General features: G+C 32.0%; 1 protein-coding gene across 1 annotated transcript in view; it reads right to left on the bottom strand.

The window, feature by feature from the left end:
- Positions 1-16,281, bottom strand: part of LOC148279135 (uncharacterized) — a 109,106-nt gene that overhangs the window by 22,448 nt on the left and 70,377 nt on the right. Inside the window, 5 exon segments of the mRNA XM_088230385.1 lie at positions 553-712; positions 1,527-1,660; positions 4,643-4,912; positions 5,385-5,458; positions 6,668-7,070. Coding sequence (XP_088086511.1) covers positions 553-712; positions 1,527-1,660; positions 4,643-4,912; positions 5,385-5,458; positions 6,668-7,070 — 1,041 coding nt within the window.

Here is a 16,281-nt window from a genome sequence, read left to right as displayed (position 1 = left end):
AACAATAAAATAGAAAATACATGTAACAATATATACGTATTACAGCTTTGTATTAATATTACGACTAATAATACTTTTATTTTGACTTAATACTAAGTTTCTTTAATTGCAGTTTTTATGTCGATTATAATAATTTGAGATCTTTGCTAAATCTCTTCCTCAAAACCCAAGTCCTTGAAGTAACGGGCTATTAGCTAAAAGACGGGTGCTCTCACATTATCAGGTTTAACCAGTAGTCCACCGAAGATGCGGTTTCTTTTGTGATATAAAAGAAAGTATCACATTCACGTAGAATGTGTATAGGTGTTTCATCATCTGCACCGCAGAACCTACATCTAGAAGTTTCTGAATGTTCAAGACCTAGGCTTGGAGGGCGAGAATTAATTTACAGGGAACAGTTTAATTTAAATTAGGCACCTAGTGATAGTAAATAGATAATTTTATTTAAATTATCACCAGGTGACCAATTCTCATAAACCTACTATTCAAATTACTTTATGGTTTTATTACTTTTTTAAAACCTTGTTTGATCGAGTGCAATTTATATTTTACCTGATGCTGCAATCTAGATTCAGGGGGAAGCCACCGCACAGGAAGGGGTCGACCTCCGTGTAGAGAGAAATCTTGCGGGTGCCTTCGGTCCGCGTCCCCGTAGTCACCGAGTCTTGCAGTGGGCCCGGCGGCCACAAGGCAGCTGTGACAAGCTACATCACTGAAATTGGAAATGTGCGCTTTATTAAAGTTGTTATTTACCTAATATTATTTCATTTATTTCCCTTGTTTGAACTTTATTTTTTTTTAAACTTGGGTTGATACTTCATTGATATATTGTCTGTGCAACCTACTCATTTTACAGAAGAGCGAAAAAACAATATACGTTTTTAAATAATATTTTGATGTCCGTTTTAAAAAATAAAAATGCCACATAATCTCAGTGAATTAATAATAATATTAAAAATAATATTTTATTCGAGACATACATTAAATTATTTTGTGACTTATGACATTCCGCTTCTTTAAAATCTAAGACATAATAAGATTATGGGAAAAGTAATCTAATGATTTTTCTGGGCACCTAAAAACAAAAAAAATTGTGCATGACATAAAAATATTAAGGTAGCATCACACTCAAAACTTTTTGCAACCTTCTCTTTAAAACATATTTTGTTTGCATTTGTTAGTGTTCTTTTTATTATAAATAAAAATATATTTTAGCGGACATGGTCAGTTATATTAAAATTGAAATATAAATTTTAATCATTATTTTCATAATTTTACATCAGTTTGAATAAATTGTAGTGTTAAAAATCTCATTTTAAGACCAACTGGTGAATCGTCATCGGCTTCGGGGTTTGAGGCCAAAATGACATCACCTGCCAATTAGCCGGTTTTGTATCAGAGTGGGTTAAAAAAAAAAAAAATAGAAATAGTTTGTATTTGACCGTAATTAAGCCTAGTTATTTTATAAGTTTTGCTAGTGAAAAGGTAAGGCAAGTATTGTAAAGTTTAATGAAGTGTTGACTCACTGATGGGCCAGATTATGTGAATGTAAATACTCCAAGGCAGAAGATATTTCACACTGGAATTTGAGTGGAAGGCCTTTTGAGGTGAGTGTTGTCATCTGTGACTTGTTATTCAAAAGGAACTGCTTCAAGTCACCCTGGAAAAAAAAAGAAATTATTGACAAGAGAAATTAAACAATGGCCAAAAAAGTCAGCAGAGGAATTAATTATTTATTTATAAAAATATTGCATTTATGTACACATATATGTATTTCCAAGGAATCTATATAAAACCAGAACATTTTAACATTATCTAGTTAACAATATTTTGAGTTTTTCCAAATTTTTGTAGACAAGGTCTCGATTCAACTCCCTGGGGAGCTGTTAACATTAACATATTACAACAGAAATGAATAACATTTTAGAGAAGGTAATATAGTAAGGTAATATCCACACGGTCCATGAAGAAGTATAGAAATTGAAAAAATAACATTTTCAGGCGTTGCCTAGTATGTAGGTGAAATAATTCAATCAATTGAATCTCAGCCGCATAAATAAAGGTTTCAGCTCTTCAACTTCACAAACATCAACAGATGAAAGAATTGAAGGAATATACATGTTCAAATATGGGCAGAATGGTGAATGTTACACAGTGTGTAAAATGGCCACTTAAACCAGCCAATGACAGGTCATAAGCCCTGTAGATGCCTAGACTTCTATATTACCTTCTCTAAAATGTTCTTCATTTCTGTTGTAATATGTTAATTATCTAGTTAGGTTAGTGTCTATCTAACATGGCTCAGCCTATTCTAAGATTTTTGGTGAATTGATTTTAAGTATTTTTTATAACGATACTGAAAGATAATAAATAAAAATATTTTCCCTAAATTGTGGAAATAAGAACATAATGATATCAAAGTTATAAATTTGTATTTCCGCCAATTTTTTTGCTACAAAAGTTAGTTTTGAACAGTGTATATTATGTATATACATTAACTATCAAAACACCCACACATACAAGTTTAAAAAAAAAAAAAATTACTCTAATATTTGACTAAATAAAAACACAGATTACTTTTTCGTTCTTGTGCTTGAAAAAATTATCTTTAGAAAATTGTCTAATTCATATTTTCTTGCGGCTTTACCTTTTCTGCCTAATTATTCTTGAAACCTGAGGATTTTTTCAAATGGATGTTAACGATTATGAAACTAATTTATTATAATATACAGTACATATGTACATGTAAATGGCGAGCGGTGAGTTTTTAAATTGGTAAGCTATGAAAATTCTGATAAAATGTCCATAGCGGTAGTATGGCATATAAAAAACAAGTCTATTTTATATTTCATAAATAATTCCTTACAAAAATGGCTCCAGCGGCTAATAGTTTCAGTAAAAATATTTTCTAATGTAGCACAAACATTTGATTTAAAAAATACAATTTAGAAAAACATAATTACAAAAAAAAAATTGGAACCCCTATGGATTCGAACCCCCGCCTACGTCATTAGAAAGCAACCACCCATTTGGCGTTTTGGGTTAAGCATCGAAAAAGTAATTAATAAACTGGATAATTCATTAGCGCACCGGTGCATCTTTGGTTAAGTCAGACTATTATAACTTGTCTTGAAATAAAACACTATTTCTCAATAAATGATAATTAAATAATTTAAAAGTATTCCTTACCGAGTACGATAGTTCACCAAACAAAACATAAATTACGTTTTAAGAATCATTGTTTCATTGACTTTTATATCACATTATTATTCACAAAACGACATAAGTTATCCATATTATAATTCTTCATATATATTTATTCTGAAAACTATACACTAGTAACGTTTTTATCATAACTCTAACTAAATTTTAAAAGTTTAAATGGATACTGAAGAATAACCTACAATATTCAACTGTCATCGTATGCACAAAAACGAATTACAATTAAAAAACAATTAGTGAATCTTTGTTTTTTAAAACCCACTAAAGGATTTATACTATATTATGGATTAAAATATCAATTCGTTTCGATTAAAATTTCAAAATATTTATTTATTTTAAAGCAAATTTACTTTCAAACCACCGAAACATAAGTATGCTAAATTACTTATTATTGTAACTTCCGTGTTAAGACATACAAAATATATTCTTTATCTCTTTCTTACACATAACGAGTGCGTATATTGTCACCTCCCTTAGACTGTCGTAAGTCAAATTGATGTATTTTAAAGAATACTAGCCCTTATGAAAAAGTATTGAAAGACTAAATTGCATTAATGAAAGCTGCAAGATTTTACTGTAATCGCAAGTGTAATTTTTCGAACGAGATTCTAAAGTTTTAGGTTAAAGACGTATTTGAATTAGTGATTTTAAAGGGAGCAGAGTAATCTCGTGTAATCCAGTAGTAATAATTTTGGCCAATAGAGGCGCAACTGGTCGCTGTATGGAATAAAGGAATATGATATAAATTTAATAACCAAAGAAAAGTAATATATTTTTTGGTGATGTGTTTTTTCCTAATAATACTACAGTATTATAAAACATTACTTACGATGTCAAAAAAATATGGTAAGCTGCATGTAATCGATTATAAGGAGCATTCGCCCCTGGTACATGTAATGCACTGTGTTTGAAATAAATATAATTTAAGTGTTGGAAGAAGAAGACACTTTAATTTGTCTCAAATATTCACTAATTATTTATTTTATTATAATAAATAACCACAAAGTTAGTGCTTCAAATACATATTTAAAATAAATCATTTTATAGAACTTTTGTAAAACCTTATTAGCAGGCAGTCTTATTGGCGAATGGATTTTTTTTAAACCAATGAACAAAATAAACGGTGTTCCTTGCATTTTTAGTTTGAATATGCGTAAAAAGCTAAATAAAATAGATACTAAAATAGAACTAGCAATTTGTGTGTACAAAAAATATATATATAGGTACTAGTCATTAATAGGAAAATAAGAATTAAAGAAGAGGAGAGTTGGAAGGATTGGGAAATGTTTCTTTCAAACTTATTTTTTCCAGGAAAAAAAAAATTGAGTAGCACTTAAGTTCTTTACCTATAAGGCTCCTTAACGCCGTATTTAAAGTTTGATTAAAAAAAGACAAAATGAAAAATGAAACCGGAACTTACAATAGGACAGTATTCAAACATTATCAGCCATGGATCCTGGGTGAGATTCCTGCCGGCAAATTGCAACAGGTTCTCGTGTCTCAAGTCTCTGTACAATCGAGACTCCTCGAGGAAGGTGCACTTGTCCGTTACAGTCACATTTTCATCCAGTATTTTCACGGCCACCTTGGTCACAGAATTGGGTGGGATTTCACCATCGGGGGAAGAATCTACATTTCCGTTGGCATTATCACTAGGGCAGATCAGATGGTGTGCGTCCCCTTCCACAATCTGTAAATATATTGAAAAATTGAAATCTACGTTAGTTTACAAAATTTACAGTGTTTGTGATCTGACGATGGCTGGTTTAATTTCTTTATATATTTACTGAACTGTTTACATATTCGTTTGAAAATGCCCTAACAAGTGAAACAATTGTCACGAAATTTTCGTTGTTATGTTTTTTATATTTGTAAAAATAAAATAAAGTATTCAGTAGACTCAAATCAGTGTTTGATTTCTAATATTATAAGGATTAAAATTTGATGTAGGTATACCCCATTAAAAAAATTACACAATATCTAAGTGAACTGCTATCAATCAAAAGTGCTATCAATTTCAAGCGAACATAAGGGAAAATAAATAGTTTGTTTTTCAAGTTTGTCAAGTTGCTTCTTCATGAATAATCTTTACAACCACTAACCATTATTGTAATAACATAAAGGCCAATAAAAATGCTTATTATTTATGCCAAAATATTTACCCTGCCAAACCATCCTCTTCCAATCACCTGCAAATATTGCAACTGGTTTCTCGGGAAATCTTCATTTGGGTTCTCTGTAAACACAAATAATTAGGAGATTAGAGATAAATTGAAAGACGAGCAAAAAGCTTTCATTGTTAACGGAAAGAGTGAACCAAGTCATATATTGACAAGTTTAACAGTTGATGGAAGTTGTTTAGAGCGGCCAGAACATCCTTCCGTGCAAAAACAGACAAAATTAATTAAAAACAACGAATTGATAGAATAGATTCTTTGTTACAAGATAAAAGATATATGATTTATTATTGAAAAATTTGCACATATCCTCGCTTTCAACTAGACGCACAGTAGTTGATGTTGTTACACTACATAATATTGTGAATAATGTCATAGATTGTCACTGCTTGGTAAATAAAATAATAAGCTTTAGGAATCCATTTAAGACCGCCAGACTTAGATGTACTTTCCACACAAGATCTTTTTAAACAAACTATGACCGGTTCTCTCCATTCGTGTAGTTTCTTTTAAATGCCAGCAATTCAATGATCCTTTTTGACGATATTTAATACTTCACCTGCTTTAATTAAATAAAAAATGATCTCAAGTACAACATAATAAGTTAACAGCAAAAACACTGTTGAAATTAGTCACTCGTGGAAATGAAATATTGATTTTAAAGGTTGTTTGAACTGCAATATTTCATAGTTCCTGGACTGGCAAGACTTAGTTTTGTATTATCATTCTTTTTTGAATACAGACTCATATACACATACTAGCTTCCTCTACATTCATACGTCTTCTCATGTACGCAAGCTGATTGTTCCGACTTTTGACATGTCTATCTTCAAGTATTTGTTGCATTTGGTCGTGCCATTTCTTTCTCAGTCTTCCTTGTTGTCAGCATTCATCAATATTAGCATCATAATTTAAGACTATTTTGTAAATATTTTTGAAAAAAAAACTTTTTTTTTCACTGTCCGTTCGGTCTACATATCCAAAGATACGCAACGCTCGTTTCTTGATTTTGACAATAATGCTAGTCTCAACCTTACATAATGCACGAATCTCGAGGTCTGTTCACATATCATTCTTCGTTTTACCACAAATTAGCTGGAGAGATCATTTTTCAACAGCATTCCACCTAATTTTATTATTGTTTTTCCAATTCCATACTTCGCTTCCGTACATAAGGATTGGCACCAAAACTCCATTGTAAACTGCTAGTTTTGCCTCATGCGACAAACAATAGTTTCTGATGAAATAAATATGGAATATTCACTTACGGAACCATTCCTGATATTCGGCGAGCACATCTGGTATTGCTATTTCTCTTCTAGGTGAGGAATGTGCGGGTGTGACACTCCTCGAAGTCTGCGGCTGCTCCGAGACCTCCGGCCGATTGGCCTCAAGATTCAAGTTCCTGTTCTCGTACTCGCTGACGATGTAGTTCTCCGCATTGTTGTTGACAATGTTCTCCAGCTCCTGAGCGGAGATGGGGCCGTTGTTGTTGTCTTCCTCCTCCTCCTCCTCCTGGGGCAGCGGTCGTGGGGGCGGGGATTGGTGGCCGATGGCCGCCGTTATGGGGTAGCGGATGTCGTTGAGGGGGTTCTGTATCCCCGTGTCGACGATGGCGGATGAAGACCCCGAGTTCTGGAGCGGAATGGGCTGCCCGACGACGACATCTTTCTGCAAATTAAAAAGAAAAACGAATTAATAAAACATACCTTAAAGCATGTATATAAAAGTCAATTATGTTTATATTTAATTTTTTTTCCACATAATAAATGATTAATAATAAAAATAATGTGACCTCATGTGTCGAGGACACTTAACAATATACTTTTTTAAAATTTGAATAGTCATTTGGGCTCTTACACTAATACCCGTATGCAGAGACAAACCTTAAGGTGAGGAAAGTACATTCCTCACCTTGAGTTTTGTCTCTGCATACGGGTATAAGGGTAGACTAGGGGTTATATAAAAACACTTTTTATGAATTATTTGTTGTTTATTTATTCTAAATTGCATGAATTATGATAACGCGGCAACCCTGCCTCGTGAAAGGGCTGGGACTGACCCACTTCTGGGAGGTGGCACACAGGTGCGTATTCGTGTACACACTTGAGATGAGAAACTACTTTAATTACACACTGTAACTGTGAAAAACAGAACAGATATATAATTTAATATCTAAATACAAAAAAAAAATTGTTCATTTTTGATAATCATTATTCAATAAGTTCACTTATATTCGCTAAACATTGTCACATACATATAAATGTACACACACCCTCACTAACATATACAATAATAGAAATGATACACTAAAGCAAGTACTTGGCATAAATATTATTATGTTACTACAAAAGTTATACTCATATGATTGAGATAAATTATATAAATATATTTTTCTACAGACATATTTTATTTTTATTTTAGTTATTTTTATTTGGGAAAAAAACAACAGTTTTGACATAAATTGTATAAAAAAAATAAGAATACATATGAAAGAAAATTGTGAAAACAGTCAATCAAAATTTTCCACAGTGGTGTAAGATATCGATTAAGTACATTATCGGTATCAAAATAAAAGCAGTTAACAATTGTTAGGCACTTAGAAACTTGCAAATAAAATAAAAATACATATACTTATTTACAGTTATAAAAATAAAGTTAATAGAAACAAGATAAATTTAAATAATAAGAAAAGAAAAAAGTTATATAAAATAATGTAAAAGGTACAAAAATATAATAATTAACATACGAATACATACATAATTACTGACATCGTAAAACTAAACGTATTAACTAAACTAATATTGAAACCATTGTATATATTTTATAATGTATTTTGTTTTTTATGAAAAATATAATACAATCCAATTTTTTTAATGAGTAGATAATTAGTATACATTCATTTAATATATAAATAAAAGATGAGTGATACTTTAATCCACAAATTTGGAATATCTAATAATATGGAATATATAATAAATTACAATGAACTTCCATCAAGAATTTTCACTTACAAACTTAAATGTTTCAGTATACATTCTTTACAATTTTAAAGTGCCTACATAAAATAATAACACGGGTAGCTAGACAGTGGCGGCCTCCGCGGTGTAGTGGTCAAGACGCTTGACTCACGCACGGAAGGTTCCGGGTTCGATTCCCGGTGAGAACACAAAAATTAAAATGTGATTTTTCTCAAGCCTGGGTGCTCTGTGATGTAATTCACCACTGTAATTAGCCCTCCTGGCCTGTTGTGGTGCAAAAAAAAAAAACTTAAAAAATACATGTAAAAAAAAAAAAAAAAACTAAACTAATGATGCTCTGGCAATAGCAAGAGCAGGAAAAGATCCGGAGTTAAGGCTGTAGTCTGGTAAAACGAACGCAAAATTAGGAAATCATACGATTTTGCCATTTTAAAACGAATTTTTTTTAATCACGCAATAATAAATATTAAAAAAAAAACATAAATTAGATAAAAACAATATTTTTAAAGGTATTTCTGTTAAAAATATGTACTTAAAAATTTTATGCAACTAAAATATAATTACTTTTAGACCGGCAGATTACGCCATTTTAGACTAAACATAGGTATCTAGGATCTCAATAAAGACTAAGTTTTAAAATAAAATTTGTTGTAATAATTTAAAGATAATAAATTGAACAGGAAAGTGGCTGAAGCCAAATTTTCATTTTGAAAAGAAATACAAGCATTTTAAATCACATACGTTTTTGTGACATTTTCCTTTATTTCTACATGAAATTATGCCTTCGGTTATACTTAAAAAAAAAAAAAATTGAAATACTTTAGTTGAAACCTTTTTTTATCGAATTTTATTCTCTTTTTTTGAAAAAAGAAGATAATTCTGGTTGTAATATTCAATTTAAAACAATATCTTATTGATTTTTTATGACCTTCAGACCTGCCCGAATTGTTTTCGTTAATGGCTGGGCTAAGCGCGTTAGCGCGCTCGCCGCTTTCGTGCTTGGAGGGCCAGCCATACAAAAATAGCGCGTAAAGACGCGTGCCTTTGTACGCGCTTTACGCGACAAGGTCAAGTATTCCGAACGATTTTAGATTCCGTACGCTCGGAGACATCTGTTAGAAGCTTGATGAAACACTAGGACACGAGACATGATTAAAATTATCGACACGACAGCGTTCCAAATGGGAGTTTCTGAAAATTGCCTAAAATTTCGCGGCCAGCTGGGAACTGCCAAAGCAATCCCCAGCGGCACAGAAAATGTAAAAATCGGTTCGTATAAAAAACATATCACAAGAGATAAGTTGGTTATATAACCGTCGACAACACGTTATTACTATGATAACGAGTTACACAGAAATGCGATCTAAGGAAACACGTTTATTACTTTCTCACGCTGTCATGAATATCGTGATTTGCTATCTCCATTTTTTTCGAGGGGCAACGTAATATTTGCTAAAACCTGGCTAAAACTGAGATGCAGTAAGGAATAACCTTTCTAGTTATTACATTATTATTATGGATAACTTATATAGTGCCATTTTCGTAATATAATACCTCAAGGGCGCTTTACAAAGTGATTCTATAAATAATTCTAGAAATAAATTAATTTCATTTTAACTTTTAAAATTTGTAATTTAAGTAAAACGATTCACTCTGTTATCACGCGCTACGGATTTTTTTCAAATAATTTAGAGAACAAGTGGGTTTTAAGTTTTTTCCGAAACATCACTTTACTCTCACAGTTTCGCACTTCTGCTGGGAGAGCATTCCGTGCCATAGGGATTGCGACCGCAAATGCGCGTTCACCGAATTTAGTGGGCTAGTTGCGTAGAGGTATAATAACTTTTCCTCTCGCCGTAGATGCAGCTGATCTAAGTGTAAGACGTATGCCAGCAAGTTCATCTAAATAATCTGGAATGCATAGTCCCCTTAGATCCCCCACAGTCAAGAATAATGTTATGTTAAGCAAGCTGAGTGAGAGTGAGGCGGTTTCTCGGATGGAATGATAAAATTAATGGCTAGCTATCCCCAAAACCGAAATCAATACGTTTCATATGGCTTGTTTGCATCAAAAAAAATTTGTACTTACTCAGGTGTCCCCCAAGGATCCAACCTGGGCCAATTGCTGTTCTCTATTTTTATTAATGACATTAAAAGTGTTAAAGTTAATTCACGTTTTTTATTATTCGCGGATGACTTGAAGCTATTTTTAAGGGTTAAAACTTTTGATTATTTTCGTACTCTTTATTTTTTAAAGTAAAAATAAATATTTACGTTCTTATTTATTCTTATTTACCCAAAAATTTCATTTTGAGGGCCATTTTCAACGAGTTGTAAATGACTCACTATTAGAAAATGGGAATCAAGTTGGAGTAGAGTGGGATTCGAACCACGGACCTTTGAGCCGTGGTTCGAATATTTTTTCGTTGTGCATTTTTTAATTTCTGGATTGAAAAATAATTATCCTATTTTACTACCTGTGGAAAAAAAAGATGTCAATCGGTCGCTCCGTTGAGACGTGAAGGAAACATAAACAAACGAACAAACACACTTTCGCATTTATAATAATTAGTATGGATTTTAAAATATTTTTTAGCACATTTTTAAGAAATTTTGCCGTACAATTTGATGCTCTAATTTTTACCGCGCATAAGAAAACATTTTTTGTATCAAATTTCCCGTAGGGCTGAAGTTCCTCATAATTGTGGGATAAATATTATAACGTTTTCTCTTGTGTTATTTTGTCTTGATTTATGTATTCCAAATTAAAAAATTAAGTAAACTGCTCTTATGTTTTTTTATTACTTAAAATATAGTTGGTATTATTAAGCTATTTAGTCGTAAATATGAAAACCCGTTTCTATTTACCCATCTGACAGAAAATTATTCGATATCGAAAGAAAAAAGACTTCCACAACACTATTATAGTGTTGTGGCACTAATTGTAATATTTCAAAATTATCTTCTTATATTATTGTAATAAAGGAGATTTACAAAAGCGGAACTAGAAAACATTTTTTAATGTAAAATTTACACAACAGTACAATCAGGACAGCAGTTAAACCTAAATAGTCAATAAATAACAAAAATCGTATGAGGTAAAGATAAACAAAAAATAAAGAAATTGCAATTAATTTCGGGAAGAATTAAAACAGATCGTCGTCACACATTACACCTCCTTTGAGGCACATGAACGCAATCAGAAATCGGTCACGCAAATTCGAGGAATTTCATATTATAAGTACATGACATAATATATGTATATTATGTCTATTGAAATATAGAGTGTAATAGCAGAGATGACATTGTTAACCTTTCACCTAATCGTATATCGCATAGGATAGGCTCTGCCTACTTCTGAATTCACGGAATTACAATATTCACGAAATTATTCATTTATTTGAACAATTTTCAAATCAGAGTTTCAATTATAGTAATAATAATAAATCAATCACATAAGTCAACTTATTAAAAAAAAAATGCTCATCTTGTAGTATGCACCTATGTTTACGCGTGGTCAAATAACGTTATTAAGGATAGTATTATCAATGTAATTTATCACACAAAACAAATTTATTAGTTATCGGCTAAAAAAAAAGTTTTCTCGAAGAAGAACCTTTTCTAACTGTATGCCGTAAACGACGTTACATTGAAGAGTCATCACACGACTATGTGTTCCTGATTATTAGCAATAATCCAATTCCTGTAAGTATGGAGAAAAAAAGTATATTCTTTTAATGTTAGATTTGATTCCTGCAAAGTTTGAGACACAAAAAGCTTTCTCCTGAAAAGTAAGGCATTTTGACTTATGTGGTTGTTTCCCCCGCCCCACATAAGGACGAATGACCAATTTAGGGCGCCAAAAATATAATATTGGGTTTTATTTAATATTATGATCAGAAAAGGATGAAAGATGCCTTTTTGAATAATTATCTTACAAAAAAATGCCCAATTAGGGTTATTTGAGGTTGGGTTCTCATAAATTCTAATAAAAAAAAATCATATCAATTTGATTCTGTATTCTAAAGTATATGTACATACTATACAATTTGGATAAAATTCTACTGTACATCAACATCCTCACCATCTACAACATCATCATCATCATCATCAGACATTTGATCACAGATGCCTTCATCATCACCACCATAGAAAGAAGGTAGCCTTAGCATGCTTAATACAACTTCATTCAGTGGAGTTTGATTTTCTTTTGGCTTTTTTCGCTTACTCGTCACAACAGGGTCTGAAGAGACCAACATCCAGTTAAATATATCAGTATTTGTGTTAATTCTAGATGTTTTTCTAGAGTGACTACTTCTTAGTTTTTTATATTCCTTGTGTCCTGCCTCAATAACGTCTTCAGACAGTTGGCCTACTGGTAATGGTAGATATTTCATGATATCTGCCCCGTGTAATAACAATTTATGAACACTGGCACTCATTTTATACCAGCCATAAAGAGAAACAGCCATTTGAGCTGTTTCGAAACAGTATTTTTGAAATAGCTTTTCATTTACGTAATGACCACAAGAAATAACGGAAAGCACATTCGAAAATCTTTCAATAAGTTGTTTATCAATCCCAGTTATTTGGGAAACAAGTGACGGATTTTTAAAAAACTTCCGTGCCGTGTTACCGTCATTACTGTTGCCTCCACCTTGTTTTGGTTGATCGACAACTAGGCCCATTTCTTTGTAAAATTCAGTAGCTATTTTACTTTTCCTCTCTTTTACTTTTTCTTTTGCATTTATACCTCTTGCTTGCCACTGCTTTAATTCTAATTTATATGATATATGTAGCAAATATTCATAGCATCTAAGGTGCGCATGTAACACAGAAATACCATATTTAAAGGTATCTTTATTACAAACTCTGTTTTTTAGTTTTTTGAGATTGTTTAAATCATTAGGAGTAGCTTTACATACATTGCACGCTTGCGAACTTGAGGTTTTTGTCAAAATGTTGACAACCTTCCCATCTAGCATTGTACAAATAGGAATATGTTTGAATTTAAGTACTTTAGTGCCAAGAACGATTACTGATGGCTCTAATTGCAAAATTTGTGAGTGTATTTCATTATACTCCTCTTTGACATTCTGATTTCATTATACTCCTCTTTGACATTTCTTTTTTTATTTTGAATGAGATTGGACGGCAATATCGTGTTGACGATGGAGACATGTTTTTCCAAAATATTTTACAACGATTAGGTTCACACATTTGCAATGGCACAATTGTACACAAAATTGTATTAGAATCCGCATACTCTGAGTTATTCGCAAAATTTTGTTTATATATACTATGTCCACCGCTGCCATCTAAACCCCATTTATAATAAACATCGATAGTATCATCGCCCTCTGAAATATTTTGTAGTATTACATCTGCTTGTACATGAGCCAGGCGTTGTGTTGTATGTATAAGAAGATCCAACAGTGGCACGACAGCCTCATTTTCAGTTATCCTTATATTTGTAGGATAACATTTCTTTTTTGCCTCTGCTATCACTTGATATGAGGGATAAATGTTAGCCCCTCTCTCTTTTGCTCCAAGTCACATCCTTAAATAACCTCCTTTTGTCAACCCGAGATCCACCATAAAACCTAAGGCCTCTTCTGGGCTGTATGGCCTTATGGTCACAGAGGATGAAGTATCATGCGCCATTTTCATTTTTTTCAATGTTTTGGGCGAAGATTGGATGGCCAATTTTACAACTTGAGCAGCAGTTCTTTTACCTGATATAGTTAAACTTGATGTTATTGCCGAACACAGTTTTTCTGAACTGATATCAGAAATCACTGATTTAGCATGCCTTTGTTTACTGCGCCCAGAGCTCTCATAGAACCATTTTTTTGGCCTGCCTCGCTTCTTTTCCCCTGAACTTTTTGGCGGTAAGGATGAAAGCTGTAATGACTCCATATTCGGGAGTTTCACTTCTTCGTCAAGCCATTTTTTATGTTTGGTGTAAAAACGCTCGTACATGTAGTTACAGCTACGCCATTTTGTCAAGAGCTTCGAGACAAACACTTTAACTGCTATTTTAATTTGTTTTTCACATTCTTCTGAAAACTTACTGACTCCAAATTTGTCTAATATATACATAAATGATTGTTTATTACACTTCACTGCCGATAACTTGCAAAACTGTTCATTTTTAAACACCTCAAATAGTTATTTTCTTTTAATTTTAATTTCTTTTAGAACGGGTTCGGAACGATGACCTGCAAAGAATACGCTATATTTTAAAAAGGTGGATGAAAGTGGATGTGAATTTTGTTTTTTATGCTGGTTATAATAAATTTATTCTATATATTTTCAGATCAGAGTGGAACTCGGTGGTACTTTTTTCTAAACTCAAGGGAAAGTAACCATATTAATATTTTTTCTAAACAAAAACGGTGTTTCATAAAACATGGATAATATCTATATTACGTAAAATAGTTACATAAATAATGATTGCAGATTAAAGTACTAACCTAATACTTCAATATTCATGTTGAAAACTTTGCGATTTTAAATTAAGTAAAACAGGACAAGCGTAGTTACTCCGTCAACAATCCAAACGCAACTGACTGGTGTTGGCCGTGCCGAAGATAACCCAACTTTGCGCGCATGCGTAAATTGATATGTTGCGTGGACAAAATAAAATTATGCGTCACATTGGGTATTGGTTTATTGTTAACATTTTTAGAGTATTTTTGATTAGTTTAAAGACAACATGAAATCCTATTATTGGCGCGCTAAATCGGTCATCCGTCCTTATGTGCGCCCATAGAAATATCAAACGCCAGTATGTAAACCCAATTTTTAAAAAAAAATATTTGTTTTGCAAAGTGTAGCAAAAAAAAATTTCACTACTATTCAAAATAAAACATGTCGTCATTATTACAATGAAAACAATGTCAAAAACTCTGTTTCAATTCAGAAGCTAGTAGGTCCACATGGACATTGAGGTGGATTGTTGTGGATATACTGGCGTTTGATATGTATCAACTCAATTATAGATAACATAATAAATCTGCCTAAGTTTGTAAAAACTCTCGGTGGAAGTTCATTGTAATTTATTATATAAATAACAGACGAGCGAAACTTTTGAATTCACAAATTTGGAATAGCCAGTGACCGGAAAAGGTCCAGATAAAAAGAATGCCATTACCATTTTATAATTTAGAATTCTCATATAATTTTGAATTCTCTTATCCTTACTGTTTTTGTATAAATACACTGAATATAATAAAGATGCAAGTATCGAAAATGTCGCGGATATTCCAAATTTGTGGATTTAAGTATCACTCGTCTTTTAATTCAAAAACAAAAAAAAACTAATCTGTAAAAAAAATAATACACATCGTTCTAAGGGAAAGTTCAGTTGAACCACAAACAGTGAAGTTAAAAAAAGAGTAAGGTTAAATTTATTTTTTTAAATTGGCAAAATGAATTATTTATTTATATCACGCAAACAATTTTGACGAAAACGTGACAATTGCGTAACTATTTTGGTGCAACTGGCCCTAAAATAGTAAAATATATATATAATATTATAAATAATCATCTCTTCATTTCATAATCCATATTTCGAATTTAATTTAATACGTTTCTCCTATTTGGTCTCCATTCTACAGGTCTCATATCGACCTTATAGAGTCTGTCCAACACCGTTTTCTAAGAAAAGTGGCATGGTTGCTCGGATTACAAAGGGGTAATTATTCCTATTTTTAAATAAAGCAATCTCTTAATCTGTCTTTATTGAAGAGACGTAGAATTAAGATTGACCTTATATGCATTTTCAAAATACTTAATGCTATAAGTGATGTCCCATCTTTATTGCAATCGATTTATTTTCATGTTCCCAACCGTGTCACCAGAAGTCAAAATCTGCTATTTATTAAATCTTCTAAGAG

Source organism: Micrasema longulum, unplaced genomic scaffold (genome assembly GCF_059751315.1).
Source record: "Micrasema longulum isolate JH-2025_06_02 unplaced genomic scaffold, ASM5975131v1 h1tg000755l, whole genome shotgun sequence".
Taxonomy (NCBI): domain Eukaryota; kingdom Metazoa; phylum Arthropoda; class Insecta; order Trichoptera; family Brachycentridae; genus Micrasema; species Micrasema longulum.
Note: the sequence above shows the minus strand (reverse complement) of the source record. Positions and strands in the feature narration are given on the sequence as shown.